Source organism: Strix aluco, chromosome Z (assembly GCF_031877795.1).
Source record: "Strix aluco isolate bStrAlu1 chromosome Z, bStrAlu1.hap1, whole genome shotgun sequence".
Lineage (NCBI taxonomy): Eukaryota > Metazoa > Chordata > Aves > Strigiformes > Strigidae > Strix > Strix aluco.
This window is the reverse complement of record NC_133971.1, coordinates 367,284-386,156: the sequence shown is the minus strand read 5'-3', so window position 1 is coordinate 386,156 and position 18,873 is coordinate 367,284. Positions and strand designations below refer to the sequence as shown.

General features: G+C 49.7%; 1 protein-coding gene across 3 annotated transcripts in view; it reads left to right on the top strand.

Moving 5' to 3' along the window:
- Window positions 1-225: 225 nt before the first annotated feature.
- Window positions 226-18,873, top strand: part of ZCCHC7 (zinc finger CCHC-type containing 7) — a 117,601-nt gene continuing 98,953 nt past the window's right edge. Inside the window, exons 1-4 of one of the 3 annotated variants that reach the window (XM_074813107.1) lie at window positions 226-248; window positions 1,067-1,106; window positions 3,572-3,687; window positions 7,339-8,052. In XM_074813107.1, the coding sequence (XP_074669208.1) occupies window positions 7,362-8,052 (691 nt within the window). In that variant the 5' untranslated portion in view covers window positions 226-248; window positions 1,067-1,106; window positions 3,572-3,687; window positions 7,339-7,361. Of the gene's footprint in view, window positions 253-1,066; window positions 1,107-3,571; window positions 3,688-7,338; window positions 8,053-18,873 lie in introns of all 3 variants that reach the window. The other 2 variants (XM_074813108.1, XM_074813109.1) reach the window with 2 other exon arrangements.

The following is an 18,873-nucleotide window of genomic DNA, read 5'->3' as shown; positions in this document are numbered from 1 at the left end:
TTCCCTTCCCTTCCCTTCCCTTCCCTTCCCTTCCCTTCCCTTCCCTTCCCTTCCCTTCCCCTCAGCCCCTCCCCTCCCTGTTCCTGCCCCGGGGGCGTGGTCCGGGCGGGGCGGGGGCGGAGCTACCCCGCGGTGGGGGCGGGGCTGCGCAGGCCCGGCGCGGCGCGGGGCGTGGCCGGAACCACGCGGCCGGGGGCGGGGCGACTGTGCCGCCACTTCCGGCTCGTCGTGTCCCGCCGCGGCCGGCAGTGAGTACGGGAGCGGCGCCGGCACCGCCCGCCCCCCGCCCCCCCCGCCCCTCGCCCCGGCCCCTTCCCCCCCGCACGGCGCCTGCCGCCCCTCGCCCCGCCGGGCACCGGCCCCGCGGCCCCCGCCCCCCGCCGACCCCCCGCCTCCCCGCGGAGGCCGCGCCTGGCGCCCGCCCTGCCCGCGGCGGGCCCTGCCCGGGGTGCCCGTGCCGGTGCGGCCTGTCCCGGCGGCCCGGACTGCCTCCGCCGCCGCGGGCCCGCCCTCTGCGGCCGGGCAGCGCCGACCGGGTGCCCCCAGGGCCCCGCCGGGTGCCCGGTTCCCGCTGGGCCGGCGCGGGGCGGTGGCGGGGCTCTGGCCCGGTCCGCGGGCGCGAACGCTGGTTGCCATTAAACAGATGTGCGAGTCACCGTAGTCGTGTCCGTGTCTGTCTCCGGCCGCGGCGGGTCCCGGCCCTCACACCGACTCCAGCAACGAGCCTCCAGCCCCGGGGGCTCCCGGCTCGGGGCGGGGCGGGGCCGCCGCAGGGGACACCCCGAGGGGTCCCTCAGAGCTGCCGGGCCGCCAGCGCCTGCCCGCCGACCCGGGGCTCGTTGTCCCCCGTTTGCTGCTCCGGACACGCGGGGTTTGTGCTTCTTTCAGGCCGGCACGGCCGCGGTCGGGTCACCGGGCCCCATCCAGCCCCGATCTACGGAAAAGCAAATTATTAACGTGGGGATGTTTGCGCAGTGACGGTTAAACACCATTCTGAGAACTGCTAAGGGGAAAGAAACCTTCCAAAAGGCTTGAAGTAAACTTCGAATATTTTGTTATTTTTCAGGGTTTGGGTGTGGAAGATATTTTCCTGTGATCTCCTGAAGGTATAGCTTGTCACTAGAAAAACATTCCCCTTTTCCCCGAGCTCCTCTTCTCTCCTCTACACTTACTTGCACTTATCTAAAGTACAGAAGAGAAACATTTTCTCAAACACACAGCAAATCGACACGAGTTTTACATCTCGGCACTGAGCAGCACAAGTTATCCTTGCATGAAGCGAGTGACACAGTTTAGCCAAAAATGGCAGGAAATGCCACCATTAGATCAGCTTCGAGGTGCTGTCTGCCTTTTTCTTGGCTTCTTGAAACTGAGGCGATGGTGCAGTACGTCCTCGTCAGGGTTTGCTCTGTGAAATCCGGGGTTGGCTGCCCTGGGACCTACTTCAGGACATTTTTAAACGTTTCTCTGTGAGGACATTTCTACTCTGTGAGCACGTGGGGCTGGGGAGTGGCGCGGGGTGTCTGACGCTGCGCCTCTCACCTTGGTGGCAAATGAAAGCTGTTTCCTTCTCACCTGCTCTGAGTGCAGCTCAGTTATCCCGACAGCAGAACACGATCTGTGCTAGGTTGGGTACAGAAACGCAGTGCAGGTGAAGGGAAGAACTGTCCCTGACATTCACCTCTGATCATAAACGTGTATTGCAGGGTTTTTTAAAAAAATACGTTCAGGTTTGACATCTGCATACCTTTGTAGAGTAGCAAGAAGAACAAATACGTGATTTTTCATTTTGGAGCTCTGCTTCATAACAATAATTTTTATTGCTTATCTCTCCCAGAAACTTCTGATGAAGGGTAGAAAGGCAGGTACAGCTGCTGACGTGAAAGATTTCACTTAACTGCGTTTGACCATTTAAGTTCTTTATCAATTTCATGTTGGTTGTACCTTTGCAGTACCTTAACAGTCTAAAAGACTAGACAGTTCATGTATCACAAATATGAGTGAACAGAAAACTGAGAAAAGGTCTGTTCTGCACACGACTGTAACGCTGTTGATGTCTCCTACTACTCTGATGTCTGAACCTCTGTTTTGATAGAAAGTTTCTGGTAATTTCCTCGAAAGACCTTTCTTTTCCATTTCATTGCTGTTCCTACCTGTGACAGAGAGTCTGACTGTAGGTTATGTCTTGTCTTCACCTCCTAAGACAGCAAAAATATCTTTGTTGTATTTTCAGTGCAGCCTTTGTCATAAAGTGTTAGATTTGACATTACTGCAAAGAGCAAGCAGACGTCAAGGAGAGTAAGGAAATCTTTGAATTCACTGATGATTTGTGGTGCAAACAGTACACTTGTCTCAAAAGTCATATTGGCAAAAAATGAAAAAGTAATGTTTTTTGCACTTTGATTTTTGTTTGAGAGTTTTTTCTTTTAAGAAATCTTAATATTTGAAGTTAAGCCGAATGCGTATTTCAAATGGCAAGAGGAAGAGAGGAGAAGGTTAATGTGTGAGCTCTGAAAGGTTTTGGGAGTTGAGAAAGTAAGAGCAGCAGAAGTAACGCAGTGAGGCAGAGGAGAGGAGTCGGCAGGGAGAAGCAGGGTGTGTGAAGCAGGAATGGCACGGGAAGGACTGGCCTGGGCACCTTGGTGGCCCTTAGGCAAAGCCCCTCCTGGACTTACCTCACAGCTGAGAGTCCCAAACCACTTTAGAATTTTGGCCAAGAAGCAACTTTGGCTGTGCTGCTGCCAACTTTTGTTACTTTATCAAGTGGGGGACGTTGTTTTTTTAACAGACCAGATGAAAAGTGCTGGCAGGCAGTCTTTGTAAATGACCTGGGAGGATCACCTGCCATTTCTAACTACAGCCATCTGGAGTTTTGTTCGGAAATGGTTAAAAGAAATTCAGATAGCTGTGATTTTTTAGATGTTGTTTTAACATCAGGAGCCCTTTACCTGAACTGTTCGTACGTGGGGCCTACCAGAGAGGCAGCCAGGTGCTCGGGGTTGAGGTGGGCATGGCATTCCTCCTGGTAGGGATGGAGTTCTCCTGTGGCCTAGAGTTTGAAGTTCTGGGGTTTTTTTAAAAGTAAGGCAGTCCAGTTCCAAAGGATGTGTCCGTGTGTTGTGCTCTCTGCAGCCTGTATTACCTATCAAATCAGCTAGTCTGTGCACGGCTATTGTTTTGACTGTGGCTCTCACACTCAGACATGAGGGATGTCTTTGTTGTACTCTAGCTGGTGGCAAACAGGACAGTGGCCCACAGTTAAGGAAATGAAATTGCAGAAGGCTGGCACTCAGATAGGTCTTTCTCTGTTTGAGTGTCAGTAGGAATACAGCGAGAGACACCTTCACTTTGGCGGTCTGAAAACCAGCCAAACTTTGTCTGTTGAGCTCCTCTTCCCTTTCCTGCAGGCAGTGCTTTTGTCTGCCTCATGCCGAGCCCTCCAACAGCTCTTTCTCACTCTGACGAAGAGGCGGGGCAGAGCTATTGCCTGCCCGTGAGGATGGTGAACACTGGAACCAGGTACCTTCAGACTGCGCTGCGATGCTGATGTTGGATGTTTCTTGTTTCCCAGTGGCCTGTCAGACGTGCTGAGCGAGGGGAAGAGCCCTTTGTCATCCCAGTCCTGCGTGCACCTGGGAGGAGGAGGAGCCGCTGTTAGACCTGAGCTTCTGGGGAGGGTAGATCAAGGTAAGTGTTGCCTCTTCCTACTCCTGTCCTCGTGATGCCATGTCCGTGAGTCAGCTCCTGGGGCTCTCTGACACCCATGAGCCATTGCTCTTGTTTAGCTGCGTGTTTTCAGCTGTCGTCACGTCCTTACTTTGTGTAACTTTACCCAGTGGCTGACAGAACGGGCAGGAAAGAGTGCTTGAATTAAGTTGGCTTTTCGAGTGTCACTAAAATTGTGGCGTGCTTCCAGGGGATTCTTTCATTTCCTACAGTACTGAAGGTCTGTTTTCTCACATCCCCCAACCACAGGTTAATACTGTAAATGTGCTTAATCAGAGCCAGTGCTGCTTTTTGTTTGAGTTTTTTCTTTTAAGAAATCTTGATATTTGAAGTTAAGCCGAATGTGGATTTCAGATGGCAAGAGGAAGAGAGGAAAAGGTTAATGCCTCACCCCATGGATGGGAACAGGCTAAGACCTGTCTGAAGGGGTGACCCCATGTAAAGTTGAGAGAAATGTTGAAGTCTGGATGCTTTCTTGTCTTACTTTTTACTACCTACAACTGTTCAGTGACCAGCATTTTACTTTGTCCTGGTTTCAGCGGGGATGGAGTGAATTTTCCTTCCTCGTAGCTAGAACAGCGCTGGGTTTTGGATTCATCATGGGACTTGGCATGAGAAGAATTCTGATAACACACTGATGGTTTCAGGTGTTGCTCAGAAATCCAGGACTTTCCAACTCCCCGTGTCCTGCCCGTGTGCGAGTGCACACGAAGCTGGGGGGGAGCATGGCCAGAGCAGCGGGCCTGGATTGGCCGAGGGAATGTTGCAGATCATACAATGTCATTATCAGTGCGTAGAGGAGCATGGGCCGGGAACGGGAAATTCTCTCTTGTTTCCAGGATTGTGGTTTCAGGCTCTTGGTATTTCAGGATTGCTGGCTGGGAACAGGCTGGGTGCTGAGCAGTCATGTTGTGCATTACCTGTTTGTACTTTCTACTATGGTTATTGTTTTATTTCATCATAATTACTAAACTGTTTTTATCTCAACCTACGAGTCTCCCTTCACCCCCCCGTTCCCTCCCCATCCCCAGTCGGGGGAGGGTGAGCGAGCGGCTGCACGGTGTTGGGCTGCTGGCCGGGTTCAAACCACGACGTGGGTCTGTCTTTGTGGGTTAGAACCCGAGCTGGGTGTGTCAGGAGGCGGCGGAGCTGCGTGCGGGTATGGGTGAGTGGGGCCCCGGATGTGATCTCAGCTGGCGCTGCCCGCAGCGAGTTCTGTAGCTGTGCAGGTGGATTGAACGGTGGGTGCTGTGCTACGGAGAGCCTGAGGAGTACAGGGTATGGATTGTCAGGAAGCGTTGTATTTTCCTGTTTGTGCATTCATGTTTCATGTGGTTTTGCTTTGTTTGTTTTTCGTGGGAAAAGTATTTTCCTCTTTAGTTTGACTTCTGGTATAACAGGAATAGAAATGAGGTCAAATCAGTTGTAATCGAGGAAGGACTCGTGAGGGCTGTGCACAGAGAGCTGTCATAATAAGAGTCTTTGGGTTCTTTAAATACCATCACGGCACAAATTTCTTCTGTACAAAGCTCCCAAATCTAAATTTTTGTCCTTGTGCATCAGCATGTGAATTTAAACAATACCACTCAAATTCCTTCCACAGCTAACAAGCCGAGCTCCATCTGACAGTTCTCATGTCTAAAAAAGCTTGTTGTCTTCCCTCAGAGTAACACAGAAATAAAGAGAGACTTTTCAGAGGAAGTATTCTCTTTCCCCTCCTCCACGCATGATGTGGTCATGTAAATGAAATAAGGTGTCCTGTGGATTAGGCAAAGTAACTTTCTGGATTTCCTGTCTGACCAGAGGGTGGCTAGTGAATGCCAGAGACACTGGCCACGGGGCTGGGCTCTCGGGACAGCTGAGGTGGGAAGGAGCCTCTGGCAATCACCTCATCCAGCACCCTTGGCTCAGAGCAGGGTGACCTGGAGCAGTTTGCTCAGGGCCATGTCCAGCTGGGTTCTGAACATCTCCAAGGATGGAGGCTCCACATCGTTTCTGGGCAACAGAGCAAAAAGGGGTTTTTTCTTATGCTGAAGTGAAATTTCCTGTATTTTATTTTTTGTGTCTGTTGCCCCTCGGCATGTTGCTGGACAGGACTCCAAAGCGCTTGTCTCCGTCTGGCTCACTGCCCCCATCAGGTGTTTATGCACACTGATAAGATCCCCACAGCCTCCTCTTCTCGAGTAAGAGCCGTCCCAGCTGCCTCAGCCTGGCCCCACAGGACAGACGGGGCCAATCCCTGGATGGTTTTAGTGGCCCTTTGCCACCATCACTCCTGTTTGTCCATCGTTTCTGGTGCTGGGGAGCCCAGAGCTGTAGGCACCACTCCAGATGTGGTCCCGTGGGCACTGGCTGGGGTGGAAGGATGACCCCCCCCCTCACTGCTGGCGATGTTCCTCAGGAGCCCGGGGTGTTTTTTGTCCCAGAAATGGTCAACTCGACCCGCTTTGCTCAACCTGTCCCACCCCCAGGCCCTTTTTTGCAAACCTGCTCTCCAGGCAGCGGGCCCTCAGCCCGTCTCCTTCCCTGGTGCAGGACTTGGCAGTTACCTTTGTTGCCCTTCCTGAGGGTCCTCTCTGCCCACTCCCCCAGCCCAGGGGCCCCCCTGGATGGCACCACAGCCCTCTGCTCTACCCGCCAACCGCTGCTCCTGGCCCTGCGTCCTCTGCAGACGCGCCGAGGGTGCGCTTTGTCCCATCGGCCAGCTCTCACAGTGTCTTTGTTTAAAAACCACTATGGCCAAGTCTGTGAGAAGGGAAATGGGGACATTAGTCCTAGATCCACCAACAAGGCTGCTAAAGGTTGTCAGTAATGATGGCTGAAGTGGTGGCAGCACAGGGCTGAGGTTGAGCTGGGCAGACACTGCTTGCAGGAGTATCCTCGTCGTGTCTGGGAGCACTCTGGTTGCATTTCCATGGCATTGAGACTCAGTTTGTAAGCCCTGGTGGGACAGTGTGACACGCTGGTTTGTATGAAGGCTGCAGATTTGTATACTACCTTTACTGTTCTTTTTTTTATGCACTTCCAGACCTGAGCTTGTGCAGAGCTGGGTATCGCAGCCCTAGCACTTCTGCTCTTAGGGTTAATTCTGAAGTGCCAGTTCAGGTGACTGCAGCCCAGGTGTAGACAGGCTCCAAGTTACTTCCCTCAAATATTGCTGAATGTTCCTTCCCTGCTCTTCCAGGTACGTATATAAGATGTTATTTAGCAAGACAAGTTGCAAAGTACCCAGAACTAATACTAGTTGGCAGAACCATCAAACTCGGATTCAGACACTTGTTTGGCTGCGACCGGTGCAGGTACCCTGGTCTTGAACCCAGGTGGAGAGGAGCTGTGGAAGCTGAGAGCACATTAAGTGCAACTTTCAGAAGCTGGAGTAGTTGAGGTTAAAGTAGTAGTTAGGATTAAACCAGATGCACCCTTAAGTCGCTTCTGCTGTTATAGATCTGAGCACCGATTGTTGTCACTGTTAAGTCTGCTCAGTTTTAGCTTCCGTACACAGAGCTCTATGACTAACCTCAGCAATTTCAGAAAGGCCAAAGGTATCATTTGAAAGATGGTTTGGGACATACATACACGACCGCTCTGAGACAACCTTGTGTTTTTTTGTAGATACAGACTATTTGGTTTCCAGAATGTTTGTTGGGTATGAAGACACGGAGGATTCTGAAATGTATGAAGATGAACTTTATCGTGAGGAGTCATCCAGTGAGCAGAGTGTTGACAGTGAGGTGGAGTTTCATCTCTACAGCCAGATCCACTATTCCCAAAACCTTGGAGAAATGAGCACGCTGGAAATGGGTGAAGAAGCTGATGTTGCAGGAGTCACGGGCCATCGTTCAGTTCTAACTAAGAAACGGTCTGAAGACAAGACAATCACTGAAATCATTGACTGTGATGCTCAGCTCTCCGATGATGACCCTGAGGTCATCGTCCTGTCCGATACACCGGATGAAGACAGTGTTTACAAAAGCAAAGCCAAGAAGTCGGCAAGCTCCTTAGCGCAAGGGGACACACGCAGCTGTCCAGGATCTTCCACACCAAATTACGCCAGAGCTGCTGGAGGTAACACCCTGTACCCTGCTGGGCCAGGCACGGACATCTCAAGGCAGAGGAAGAGCACTGCTGGGAAGGTGAACCCGGTGAGTTCTGCCGGAGCTCAGGGCATCCAAGACGTGTTGGTGATAGATGACAGCTCGGAGGAGGACAGCTTGGTATCTGAAAGTGATAATGTCGAGAGCTGGATGATTTTGGGAGCCGGTGCTGATGACAGAGATGAAGATATAATGTTGAACCTTGAAGGCTGTGCAACTCCTGTCAGTGAAGGTTAGTACTTTTTTTAATTGCTTGTTTATTCATCCGCACGTGGGAGGATTTGTCTGCAACGATACTGATGTCAATGCTTGAAAAGAAAGATAAGCAGAAAGCAAATTGGAGTGCGTAATGATGGGTGCAAAACTATGACAAAGGAAATAGCCATTTATTTATACCATTTAAATACCATTATTTCAGGAGTGCCATGTATGAAAAGACAGCATTTTTGCTGGTAGACGTTCAGAAGTGATGTCAGAGTGATTCATACTGTGAACTCACCAACTCTTCCGTATATTCTGTATTCCTAAGAGCGTATAAGAAGTTGCAGGGGGGCAGGGGAAAGGAGGTGAAATAAAGAGGGAATACAGTGGTTTCTTATTGTAAACAAAGTAGAAAAAGGAAATTTTGAGGACTGAAGACATAAAAATCAGAGGTGGGAACTGCGTAACAGTAAAATTTTGCTGAAGAGTGCTGCAGGGTAGGAGAGTTATCGGTGCCTTGAAGGCAGGGAGCGATGTCACTCCTCTTTGGGCTGGTGAGGTGCCTGACCCCTGCCCCCCTGCCCTCTCTGCCCCTCCGCGGTGCCGCTGCCAGGGCCAGGCACAGCTCAGGAGAGGGATGAACTGCAGCAGAGAGGGCGAGGGAGGGGAGACCTGAGCCGGGTCCCCCTCCTGCAGTGGGTGCTGTAGCCGCTCCGTCGGGAGTCTGACACCTTGGGCTGCTGATGTAAAATTGACTGTAACTTCTTGTACGGCTTCTGCAGTGAATAATCCAGAGAGATTCCCAGCCACTGAGGCTAACATCCAACATTTTTGTTATTTTACAAAATACTCTTCCACGTTACCATGCAGAAAGTTAGTAGGTGGGATAGTTAGTGCAACAGATTTTAGATACGTGTTTGTAATGACCATGTACACACGTAGTACATACCTTGTCACCAGCGACTCAGAATGCTGTTAGACAGGCAGCTGTGCTTTCTTCTTGCCCGCCGGTTTCCCGAACCACAAAGATCATTTCCAGAAACAGCGTCCCCTGCCAGACTGAGAAAATGCTACCTGAGGAAAGGAGCAGCTGCAGCACTGGCGACCTTTGCAAAATTTTTTTTTTTTCATTTAAAAAAAAAAAGTATACCGTAATTTGACTTGGTGCAGATGTGGATGAGGTGGGTTTGGGTGCAGGGAAATGAAACCTTCTGCAGCGCTGCTCTGCAGGCTGACACCACTTGGGTCCTTCCTCAGGGTACTGTGTAAACAGTGCTGCTGTTGACACGCTGCTACTGACCTCTTTGAGAGGGAAAGCTGAGAAATTGTCTTTGCCATCTTTTCTGGTAAAACACTCATTTCTTGCCCGTAAGCGCTCACTAACTTTTTGCACAGAGTTGTTCCTGTGTGTGTTTTCGCCCAGCGATCCACGGTCCATTGCTACGCAGACCATGGCGTGCGCTCGGTCTCTGATGGGTGACCAGAGATGCCAGCGTGTTTTCCCAAGCCTCGGAGAGTTAGGAAGGGCTTTCTCCTCCCAGTGCAATGCCAGAAGAGTGGCAGCGCATTCACTGGCCATGTCAGCACCCCAGCCAGCCACATTATACCTGGAATTTATATATTTTTTCTCCCTATAAATCCTTTAAAGTGCAGTTTCTAAGAATTAACTTGAAGTTGATAAATTTCATTAAGATATTTATTTTTGCATTTTCATATCCTGTCCTCTTCTTTGAAACTAGAGCTAATTAGGTAGTCTTATTAAATTACTCTGCCTCTTGGGGAGCAAAAGCTTGGTGCTGTGTGGTGACTGCTGTAACAGCGATGCAGTTGGTGCATAGTACAGTTAATACAATTTCTGGGTAGTATCTATTTTTCTCATGACTGCTGGGCAGGCAAATGACCTGGAATTAGGTTCCTTTTGTTCAGTTTACTCTGTGTATCCCCTTGGATTTATGTACCAAAATTGCTGGTAGTAGCTCTAAAGATTACCCAAAAAAAACAGAAGATGGAAAAATGTTTAAACAGTGCTTGAGACTTTAAGCATAGTTCAAAATTACATATACACATTTTGGTAAACAGTCTGTAATTAGTTTATTGGCGTGATTATGCTGACTGGGTGTAACATGGGGATGACAGTTCATGTCTTTGGGCTGTTCTAGCAGAGGTGTGCCAGTGCGAACCGGGAACAGCTTGTAAAAGTCCGTACCAGAGGTTAACGTCAGGAGGCAGTTTTGCTAACTTACGGTATGATTTTGTAACAAATGTGGTAGTGTTTCTTGTCCATCTATATATTCCATGAAGTTGGCAATAAGCAAGCCACATCCAGGGCAGGTAACGGGAGCAGAATTTTTGTGCGCTGTATAAACTCGTCATGCTGTTCAGAACGAAAATCATTTCATTTAATGTGGGCGCTACAAACGTTTTTTGAGGTGCTGGAATGGGAAGCCGAAGACAGCCACACCAGGGGCTCATAAATAGAACTGTCCTTCTCCTGCTCTAGTTTTTATTCTCAAAGCTCGGTCAGAAGCCCCTCAACCCCCCTTCTCCAACCTGCCTGACCGCAGCAGTGGCTGTGCCAGCAGCAGCCTCGTGCCGGGCGTGGCGGGACGCAGGGGCTGCGCAGCGGGCACACGCGGCCGTCGGGTTGTACGCGCTTGTGTGTGGGTGCATCACCCTCGTCCTTGTGGCTGTTCCCCTTCTCCGTGGGTATGACCCTGCAGAAAGCCCGAACCTCTGGGCGCTCCCCCCGACTGTGACCAGGTTAACGGCGATCTGCATGGCCCTGCTGCAGCGAGGGGCAGAGCAGACCCCCTGTCCCGGTGCTGGCCCCAGCGTGGGCACGCGCCTGACGGGGGGTGGGCGCCCGTCCAACCCCTGGTTCTCAGCCGCGTCCCAAATTCTGGGGAATGTTAAATTCGGCAGCTCCGCGTGCAACGGTTTGGTTCAGCTGTTCTGTTTCTAGTATGGATGGGGATGGGGATGGAAGGACACAGGCCTAAAATAAATTGGTGTTGTATGTCTGTACGTAATGAGAAGCCGAAACCACATCAAAATAGTTTTAGGGAACAAAAGCCATAAATCTTCCTAATGTGAAGTAAGCATGATTTGTTTATTGAGCTTCCACGTTGTTGTATTTCCAGTTCTATCAAGGACTCCTTTGCTGACCAAAACATAACAATTTTAAATGCAAAGAAAGAAATGCATTTAAAAAAATACAGTTTTAAACTAATTATCCTCCCAAAGATACTCTCTGCTAATTCATTTAAATTATTTTGAGACAGGCACAGTTCTGTTTTCAGGGTTTCTAAAGAACAAGATCAAGTATTCAGGTAACTATGTAAATTGCTAAGTATGTAAATGGTATGGTAAATGCAAAAGTGTGGCAACTAACTATGGAAATTACTGTTTTAGGGCTTGTAGATCAGTAGGGATGGACGTAGAGTGTAGTGGCTGCCGAAGCCTTGCCTTTTGCCTTTCTCCCCCAAAACTGCCTGCAGCTGTAAATGGGATGAACGCCCCTGACAGCATCACGGTGTGCCTAGTGTCCAGTTTGCTTCACTTGAAAAAGGGAACAGAAACGTCAACAATTCGATGACTACGAGCGTAGCCGGTGGTGTTGGCCATTGGATGAGTCTGTTTTCATATCTGAGTCCCTGAAATAGAGATTCTGAGGTTCCACTGGAGTCATATCTGACTCCTCGAGGAAAGGAATTAGGGGTATCTCCCTATTCTGTTAATGCCTCTACGTCTTGCTTGCCTGCCCTGCTCTTGTCTAACAGCCTTATTATTTTTAATATTCCGTATAAACAAATAACGCTTTCTTGACGCCTCCAGCACAGAGTCTGCTGCCCATACAGCCTCTAGCTTCGGTCACCACCGTCCGCTGTGACAGAGATGTCCCTTTGCCTTGGGCAGTGAGCTCTGGTTCCGGACAGCAAATCCAGATTCACCTGTACCCTCTGTCTTCAGCGTCCACAAACGCTCCTGTTCAGTACACAGCTGAAAACCTTTCCTCCCTTTTCTGCACTCTTTCCGAATGGCTTTAGATGCCTTTCACTTTTTATTTTCACTTGTCTTAATACCACTGTGTTTGCAACACATATTTGTGCCCGTATTTCTGTAAAACACAGCTTTTCATCATGCGTCTGCTGATTTCTTGCAAAAAGGGTCCTACTGCCTTCACATGCTGTTTAAAAAATGGGTAATTCAGCAAATGTAGGTCTCTGGTATGATTTACCTGATTTTTTAAAACGTTTAGAGTCCAGAAGAAAGTGTGCAAAGATAATTGTTACAAACTGTACCATGTACTAAATGTGGTGAATTAATTTTTAGTTTCGGAGAGTTTCCAGGCCTTTGAAGGAGGGTTCTCCCCTCCCACCCCTTCCCTTCACTTTGCAATAAGAGTATATATGATAAGAATGTTCATCTCCTGTAGTTGGAAGTCTTTCATCCATTCCTTCATTAAAAGCTTCCTTTTAACATATTTTTTCTCCCATGTATAGCTGCAATCCTAATCTCTGCATTTTTTTTTTCTTTTTTTCTTCACGGCTTTCGGAAAGACAGCTTTCAAAGCTGCAGCATTGATGTCCAGCCACTAAGGGGTACAAAAAACAATTTATCTTCCCCCTGTTTCATCCTTTGCCCACCCACTACTTTCCTCGGAGACAACGGGGTAATGTGGTCGCACTCTGGGCTCGGCGGGTTTGCGGAGCGTGGTGCGTACGGTTGGTTTGGAATCCAGAGTTTCTGTACAGCGGCACATACGTACTCTGCTGGGCTCCCAGAGGGGCAACGGTGGTTTCCTTTGCTCTGATTTTTTTTTCTTATTAACGCAGTAGCCAGGCTGTTACAGGAGAATCGCTAGAGACAGCGCTTCTGGCACAAGAAGTTGCTCTTAACAGTACCAGCCGCCGGGTGCGGCTCTGCCCGAGTCAGAGCGTCGCGTTCAGGCGCCCGTGGTGGCCCCGCTCCGCCGTGGTGAGCCCCATCGCCAGCCCCGGGGCCGCCTCCTTGGCGGCTCTGGCCACCTTTCCGTGGCATTTGCAGGCAGAGACAGTGAGTGGGAGCGTCAGCAATTCCCACACGTGCTGCTCCGCGCAGCTGCTGCGCCGGGGTCCCTTCCTCCTCCTCTTCCTCCTCCACAGCCCCTGGCGCAGGGACCGGCTCAGTGTTTCTTGGGGCGCAGTGCCCTGGGCACGAACGAGGACGACACCGTGTTTCATTGAATGGCCTTGTTCCGAGAAGCCGTGTTCAGTGCAGCTTTGGCTCTGGTGTAACCTCGGACAAACGGAGAGCAGAAGGCTCAGAGCAGAAAGCACAAAACTCAGCGGAGGCTTCTGGGGTGTTAGGAGATGTTTTAAAATCTGTTTATCACATGACCTTCTAGCTGTCCAAATAGATGAAGTAATCGCTGCGTTTCCTAATAGAGTCACTTCTGGAATTTGGTAAAATGACAAGTATTTTTAATCTCCTCTGCTGAAGGTAGTTACAAAAGGAAGCCAGCATCCAAGGGGCAAATCAATCCACCTGAGGCATGGGGGTTTATGTCAACTTCTGCTCTTACTGTCCTGTGAAACTGCCCTTTATGAAAAGACATAGTGAACATAAAAAAGTGCAAGCTAGTATTTCCAAAGTAGTTTTTTCACCTTTCCATTCTGGCATCTGTTCCATCTTGTCTTCCAGGTTTAGAGGTCTTGCTAAGCAGTGATTTTTATCCTTGGTAATCAAGTTGCTCATTTAGTCAAAGAAACTGTAATAAAAATAGATCTGTAAAATAAATTCTAAAAAAGGGGGATTTGGACATTGAGTAATGAAACCATAAAAAATACATGCCTAAAATGAAGAAAAGGAATCTGAAAGCATTTGATTTTTGCATCTTCCCTACAAAATAATGCGGCAAGGTGATTTCTATTCAGCAGCAGTAACTGCAGCTTATGGAATCAAAATAGAAATAGCAGTCTCTGATAAATTTACCTTATTGTTTTATCTCTGTCAGCCATGCTCAGAAAGGAAATACCCTTTAGTAACTATCAGTGTTTTAAATGGCTGCTTCTAGATGTATGACTTAATTTTCTCTTAACTCTGTGGTACTACAGAAACTGTTCAAAAATCTGACCACATCTGTATTTTTTTTTCTCTCTGTGCTGTTATTCAAATCCCTCAGTGTATTTTTAAACAGTGGAAAGGTGTGAGCTTATTTCTAAAATGACAAAAAAGTACAGTAAGTTGTGCTTTTCTTCTTTAATTTACCCTTCCCCTTGACAGCTAGTTTTGAACACAGCCTTTACAAGATACAGTATGTTTTATTCTAGAGTCTTGGTGCTTGTAGCAACAACTGACTTTTTTCACAAAAACATCTACAATAATTTTTTCATTTAGTTAGGCCACAGAAAAACTACTTAAAGATCCGTACTTCCCTGTGCTTTTTGGATGCCTAAATTGTGGAATTGCTGAACTCAATTTCAGCAGAAGGCGCTTCCAAAAGTGACAAAAATATTTCTTGGTGAAGATCAGTTTAGCAATTAAAGTGTTTGTATTATTAGGACCTAACTGCCTTTCTTAAAAGCAGCCAGCCTTCCTGGTGTGGTCCGCGTGGGAATTTCAGTGCCACAACAAAAAGCCCCCAAAGGCAGGGTTTGTGTCTCTGCTCGCTGCCGCCTCTGGCCGAGGCCGGGGAGGCCGCTGGGACGCTGCCGGCCGGTGACTGTGGCCACGTCACCTCGTCGTGGCAGCCCAGCCTCCCCTTTTGAGGGGTCATGGCAGCCCCCGCCAAGCCGTGGCCCGGGGAGGCCGAGCGCGGGCACCGGGCAGCTGGAGGGGCTGGCGGACGGGAAAGCAGGCGGGAGAGGCGTCGCGGTGTAAAATTAAGGTTTATTTGGAAGGAGCCAGCGCTGGGAGTCGCCTTCCCCTGGGCACGTGGCCGCGGGCTGTCCGTCGCCTGCTGCGAAGCGCGGGGCGTCCCGAGGGGTGGGAGCCCGCGTCCTCGGTGCTGCCGCCCTGCTGTGCCCGCGGCCATGCCGCGCCCTGCCCGTGGCGCCGGGTCCCGTCCCTCCTCCCCCGCAGCGCGGGGCCGGGGGCTGCACTGGGGGCTCCTTCCCCCTGGCGAGGACGGGTCGAGGGTGCGGTGCCAGGTCGTGCCAGCCACCCCTGACGCAGAGGTGGCTGTCACCGGGCGCCGTTCTGGGGCGTTTGCGTGCGCGTTGCTGAAACCCTCCGTCAGCTGGTTCCTCAGAACCGCGCCCGCCTGAACGCTCGGGCTCTTCCTCTCATTTGGGGGATTTTGCGTCTTGCTTGTGTCTGCTAGAACCTTCACGTTACTTAAACGTAGTAGGAGTGTTTTGTGCATGAGTTACTACAGCAGAATGCACCCTGGAGCGGTAATAAGCAGTGGGAATCCACCTACCATTTGGAAGATACAGCACATGCATATGGATATTTTGATTAAAGAAAAAAACTTAATCTTCTTTACCGTGTAATGTGGATACACTCGAATCTCTTGATTATTTAAGAAAAAAATTAATAAAACTAATAAAGTTCCTTTGCAAATCTGAAGAGATCTAGACTAAGTATACCTGCAACCTGAGCAGGCCCTTTTATCTGTACAGATTTCTCTGCTATTGTGGACCTTCGCTCTAATTTAAATTTCCCATGGCTTTGGATTGCTGACTAGGTTTTCTGCAAGAGTGCCCATGCTTACATGGTCCTATATTCTGGGTGACTTTTTAGCTTTTTTCTCTATTTTTTCGCTGTTTTCTTGATTGTTACAAGGGGAATTTTTTTTCCACTTCTGCCATCAGTTTGATCTTTCTTCCTTGTCCCTGTTTCTTTGGGTTTCTTACAGGTGGGGAAAAACTCTCATCTTGCAACTGAGTTTTTGAACAGTGACAGGAAACTGATTTAATCACTCTGAAAGAGAAGTTCAAGTTTTTTAAGTCATTAAAAAACGCAGGAGAGAATATACTGAAGACAAAGGACTTAAGGGTTTAAAAAGGGAAAAAATTAAGGTTTGAGTAGGGCTACAAAGGGACGTAAATTGCGCAGATACATGCGCAGAATAAGCACAGGAAAAAGAGAGTTTATATTAATGAATTTTAAACCAGCATAAAAGTCTAGAGAAGGACTGATAAGAGGAGTAAAATGGCTTGTTGTTAATGCTTTAGTATGTGTCCTCCTGTTTATAGTAGCACCTAGTGGAAGTGATTTTGTGCTTCGAAGCTCAGGGCAACATTGATATTCAGGGGAATGCAGAGGGAGGGCACGTACTTCATTTTGTGAGGCCTTGGGCTATAACTGGCACACTTCTAGAGAAATTGGGGCCTTTTCGCTGTGGAGAGCTTGCTCTGTTGCCTTCTGGCACGGACAGGATTTGCTGTGGAGGTTTGGACTGCGAGTTGAACCGCTGTGTTGTCAAAGTGGGTGCGCGTGCAGCACGGTAGGAAATCCGTGGGTTTGTTACTGAAGAGTGTGGAAAACTTGTGCTGTGACACCATCGCAGTGACTGTTAATGTTGTGACAGCTGGTGTTCGGTGGCTCTCCTCTGTTTTAATCCGGAGGGGATACAGAAGCAGATCCCTGGATGATTGCAGTATCTGTGCGTACACAGGTATAGACACACAACATCTATAACACGAGCTAACGAGTCCTGGGATGAATGTCCTGGTTGTCTTTATACCCTGTTAACATATATAATTGATATTTCTAGTATTTTTGCTGGTAAGTATTGTATGCCTTTGGTGACTGTACGTCACACGTAACCACCCTCCTCCAGCGGCTTTTGCCAGGTGAGGATCGCGGGGTGCGCAGGCAAGAAGTGGGTGCGTGTGGGTCGTGCCCCGGCCCAGAGCCGCTCTCCGCTGTGTTCGAGCCTGAGCACAGCCCTGCGCTTCCTTTCACTTCCTTACCTGCCTGTACCCTTACCTGCCTGTACCCTTACCTGCCTGTACCCCCTGGTGCTGAGACAGTTTCCAGTCTCCACCTGTAAATCAAAACAGCTCCTCGAATCTCCAGAGAAGCCCCGGGCTGGGGAGGTTTTTGTCACCAGCACCTGTCCCGTGGCCCGGTGCTGACCGCAGCTCCCCCAGGAAGGTCTCAGTCTCGGCCCCCCCAGGAAGGTCTCGGTCTCACCGCCAGCGGCCGGTCGCCCTCGGGAGGCGGGAGAGGCGAGGACAATGCCGAGGACCTCGCGGGAGGTTGTGAGAGCAGCCCATCGCCCGGCTCCTCTGCCGAGGGGTTTCTGGTTAACAGTGGCATTTCCCCCTAACGTGGCAGGTTTTTGTGGAATTTAGCTTTAGCTGTTCCTTTTTATGTGAAAATTTTTAGCAGCAGGAAGGTTTCCCATCTGCCAGGCTCAACCTCTGCTCACGTTCTATGATGGTGGTCGTAGTTATGTTTGTTGGGTTTCCCTCTAATACTCTAGCCAGTGTCTCTGATTTTACATTCTATGCAGCAGTGCCAAGTATTGAGTATGTTTTGGGAGATAATGACATCGTTAGCACTGAGAAAATAAGAAAATCAAAGCTGTCTATTCAGCTGGAGTTCTTGTGGTGGGTATGGTGAAGTATGGCTTACGTTACAGGCTGGTAAAGCCATCGCCCACACGCTGTAGAAATGCACAGAACTGGCTGCCAAGATGTATTTTGTCACCAGTTTGGTGCTAATTCTGAGTTCCTTTGCTCTCTGTGATACGTGGTGGTTGTTTTCTTCCATTTGACCACTTTTGAAGAGTAGGTGAGGGGAATATACTCGCAGACACTGGGGAGGCCTGTTGGATATAGGAGGTTTTGGTAACAGTCACAAAGTGATTCTTTGCCCAAAGTGGGTAGATTTATCTCCTCTTTGTTGTTGTTGCATTGTGTTGCGCGGGCTGTTGTGGCGTGTTTGTCCTTCCTCAGAGTCCTGAAGAGCCAGAAACAGCAAAGTCCCGGCCAGGCATCCTCAGTCCTTGATAAATCTTCCTCCATCAACTCCTTTAAAACCCCAACAACCAGAGAGTGAGAGGGGCGGGGGGGGAAAGGGGGTGGGGGGGGTGGGGGGGAGGCTGCCAGATGCTTTTTTCGGTCTCTTTTTGAAACTCTCTGTGCATGGTGAAACACCAGAGTTTTTTCTGCCCTTTGTAAAGCGGAGGCAGCGAAACACTTGGTGTTTTACAGCCTCTGTACGTACTGCCCAGTCTAGACACTGCCTGAAGGTAAGCCGCCGAGCCGATCCCTCTGTCGTGTACGTTTAAAACTTTAGCTGCAGAGATCTGGGGAAATCCCCCCCCGGAGCTGTGGGGGGCTCCGGCTGTGTGGGGGCTCCCTCCGCGCGAACGCCGGTTCAGGACTGCCTGTAAGTGCACGTCGGAACGTGCGTGCACACACGTGTAAGCATACGCACACGTATGTGTTTGTGTGTATCTTCACAGACCTGCGTGGGAAGGGCGAGCGTTTCACGGGCGCCGTGTTCATGCGGGGTTCTGGCACGCAGCTTGGCGAAGAAGCGTGAAAAAAGTTGCCAACTTTGAGCAGAGGTTTCTCTGCTGTTCCGAAATACGTCTGGGAGAGGGGCAGCAGCATTTCCAGCCTGTATCCGTTACGCAGATGGCTGAAGTCTGTCTGGTAGCCCAGCACAAAACAAAACTATTCCCCGAGGCTCTGTGGGACCTACGTGATTTCTGTGTCGTTTAACTGTACTTTTGATACCTCTAGAACTGAAGCTGAGTGGGCGTGTGCTGGGGGGATTTTCTCCTCGGAGTTTGAATGATTGTGATTTTGTTTTGGCATAAAAACAGCAAAGAAGAGGATCCCCTTAAGAAACCAGTGTCAGCAATCAGAGCAGGGGGACAGTTCGGCTGGTGTGTGTTCGCCTCCTGCGG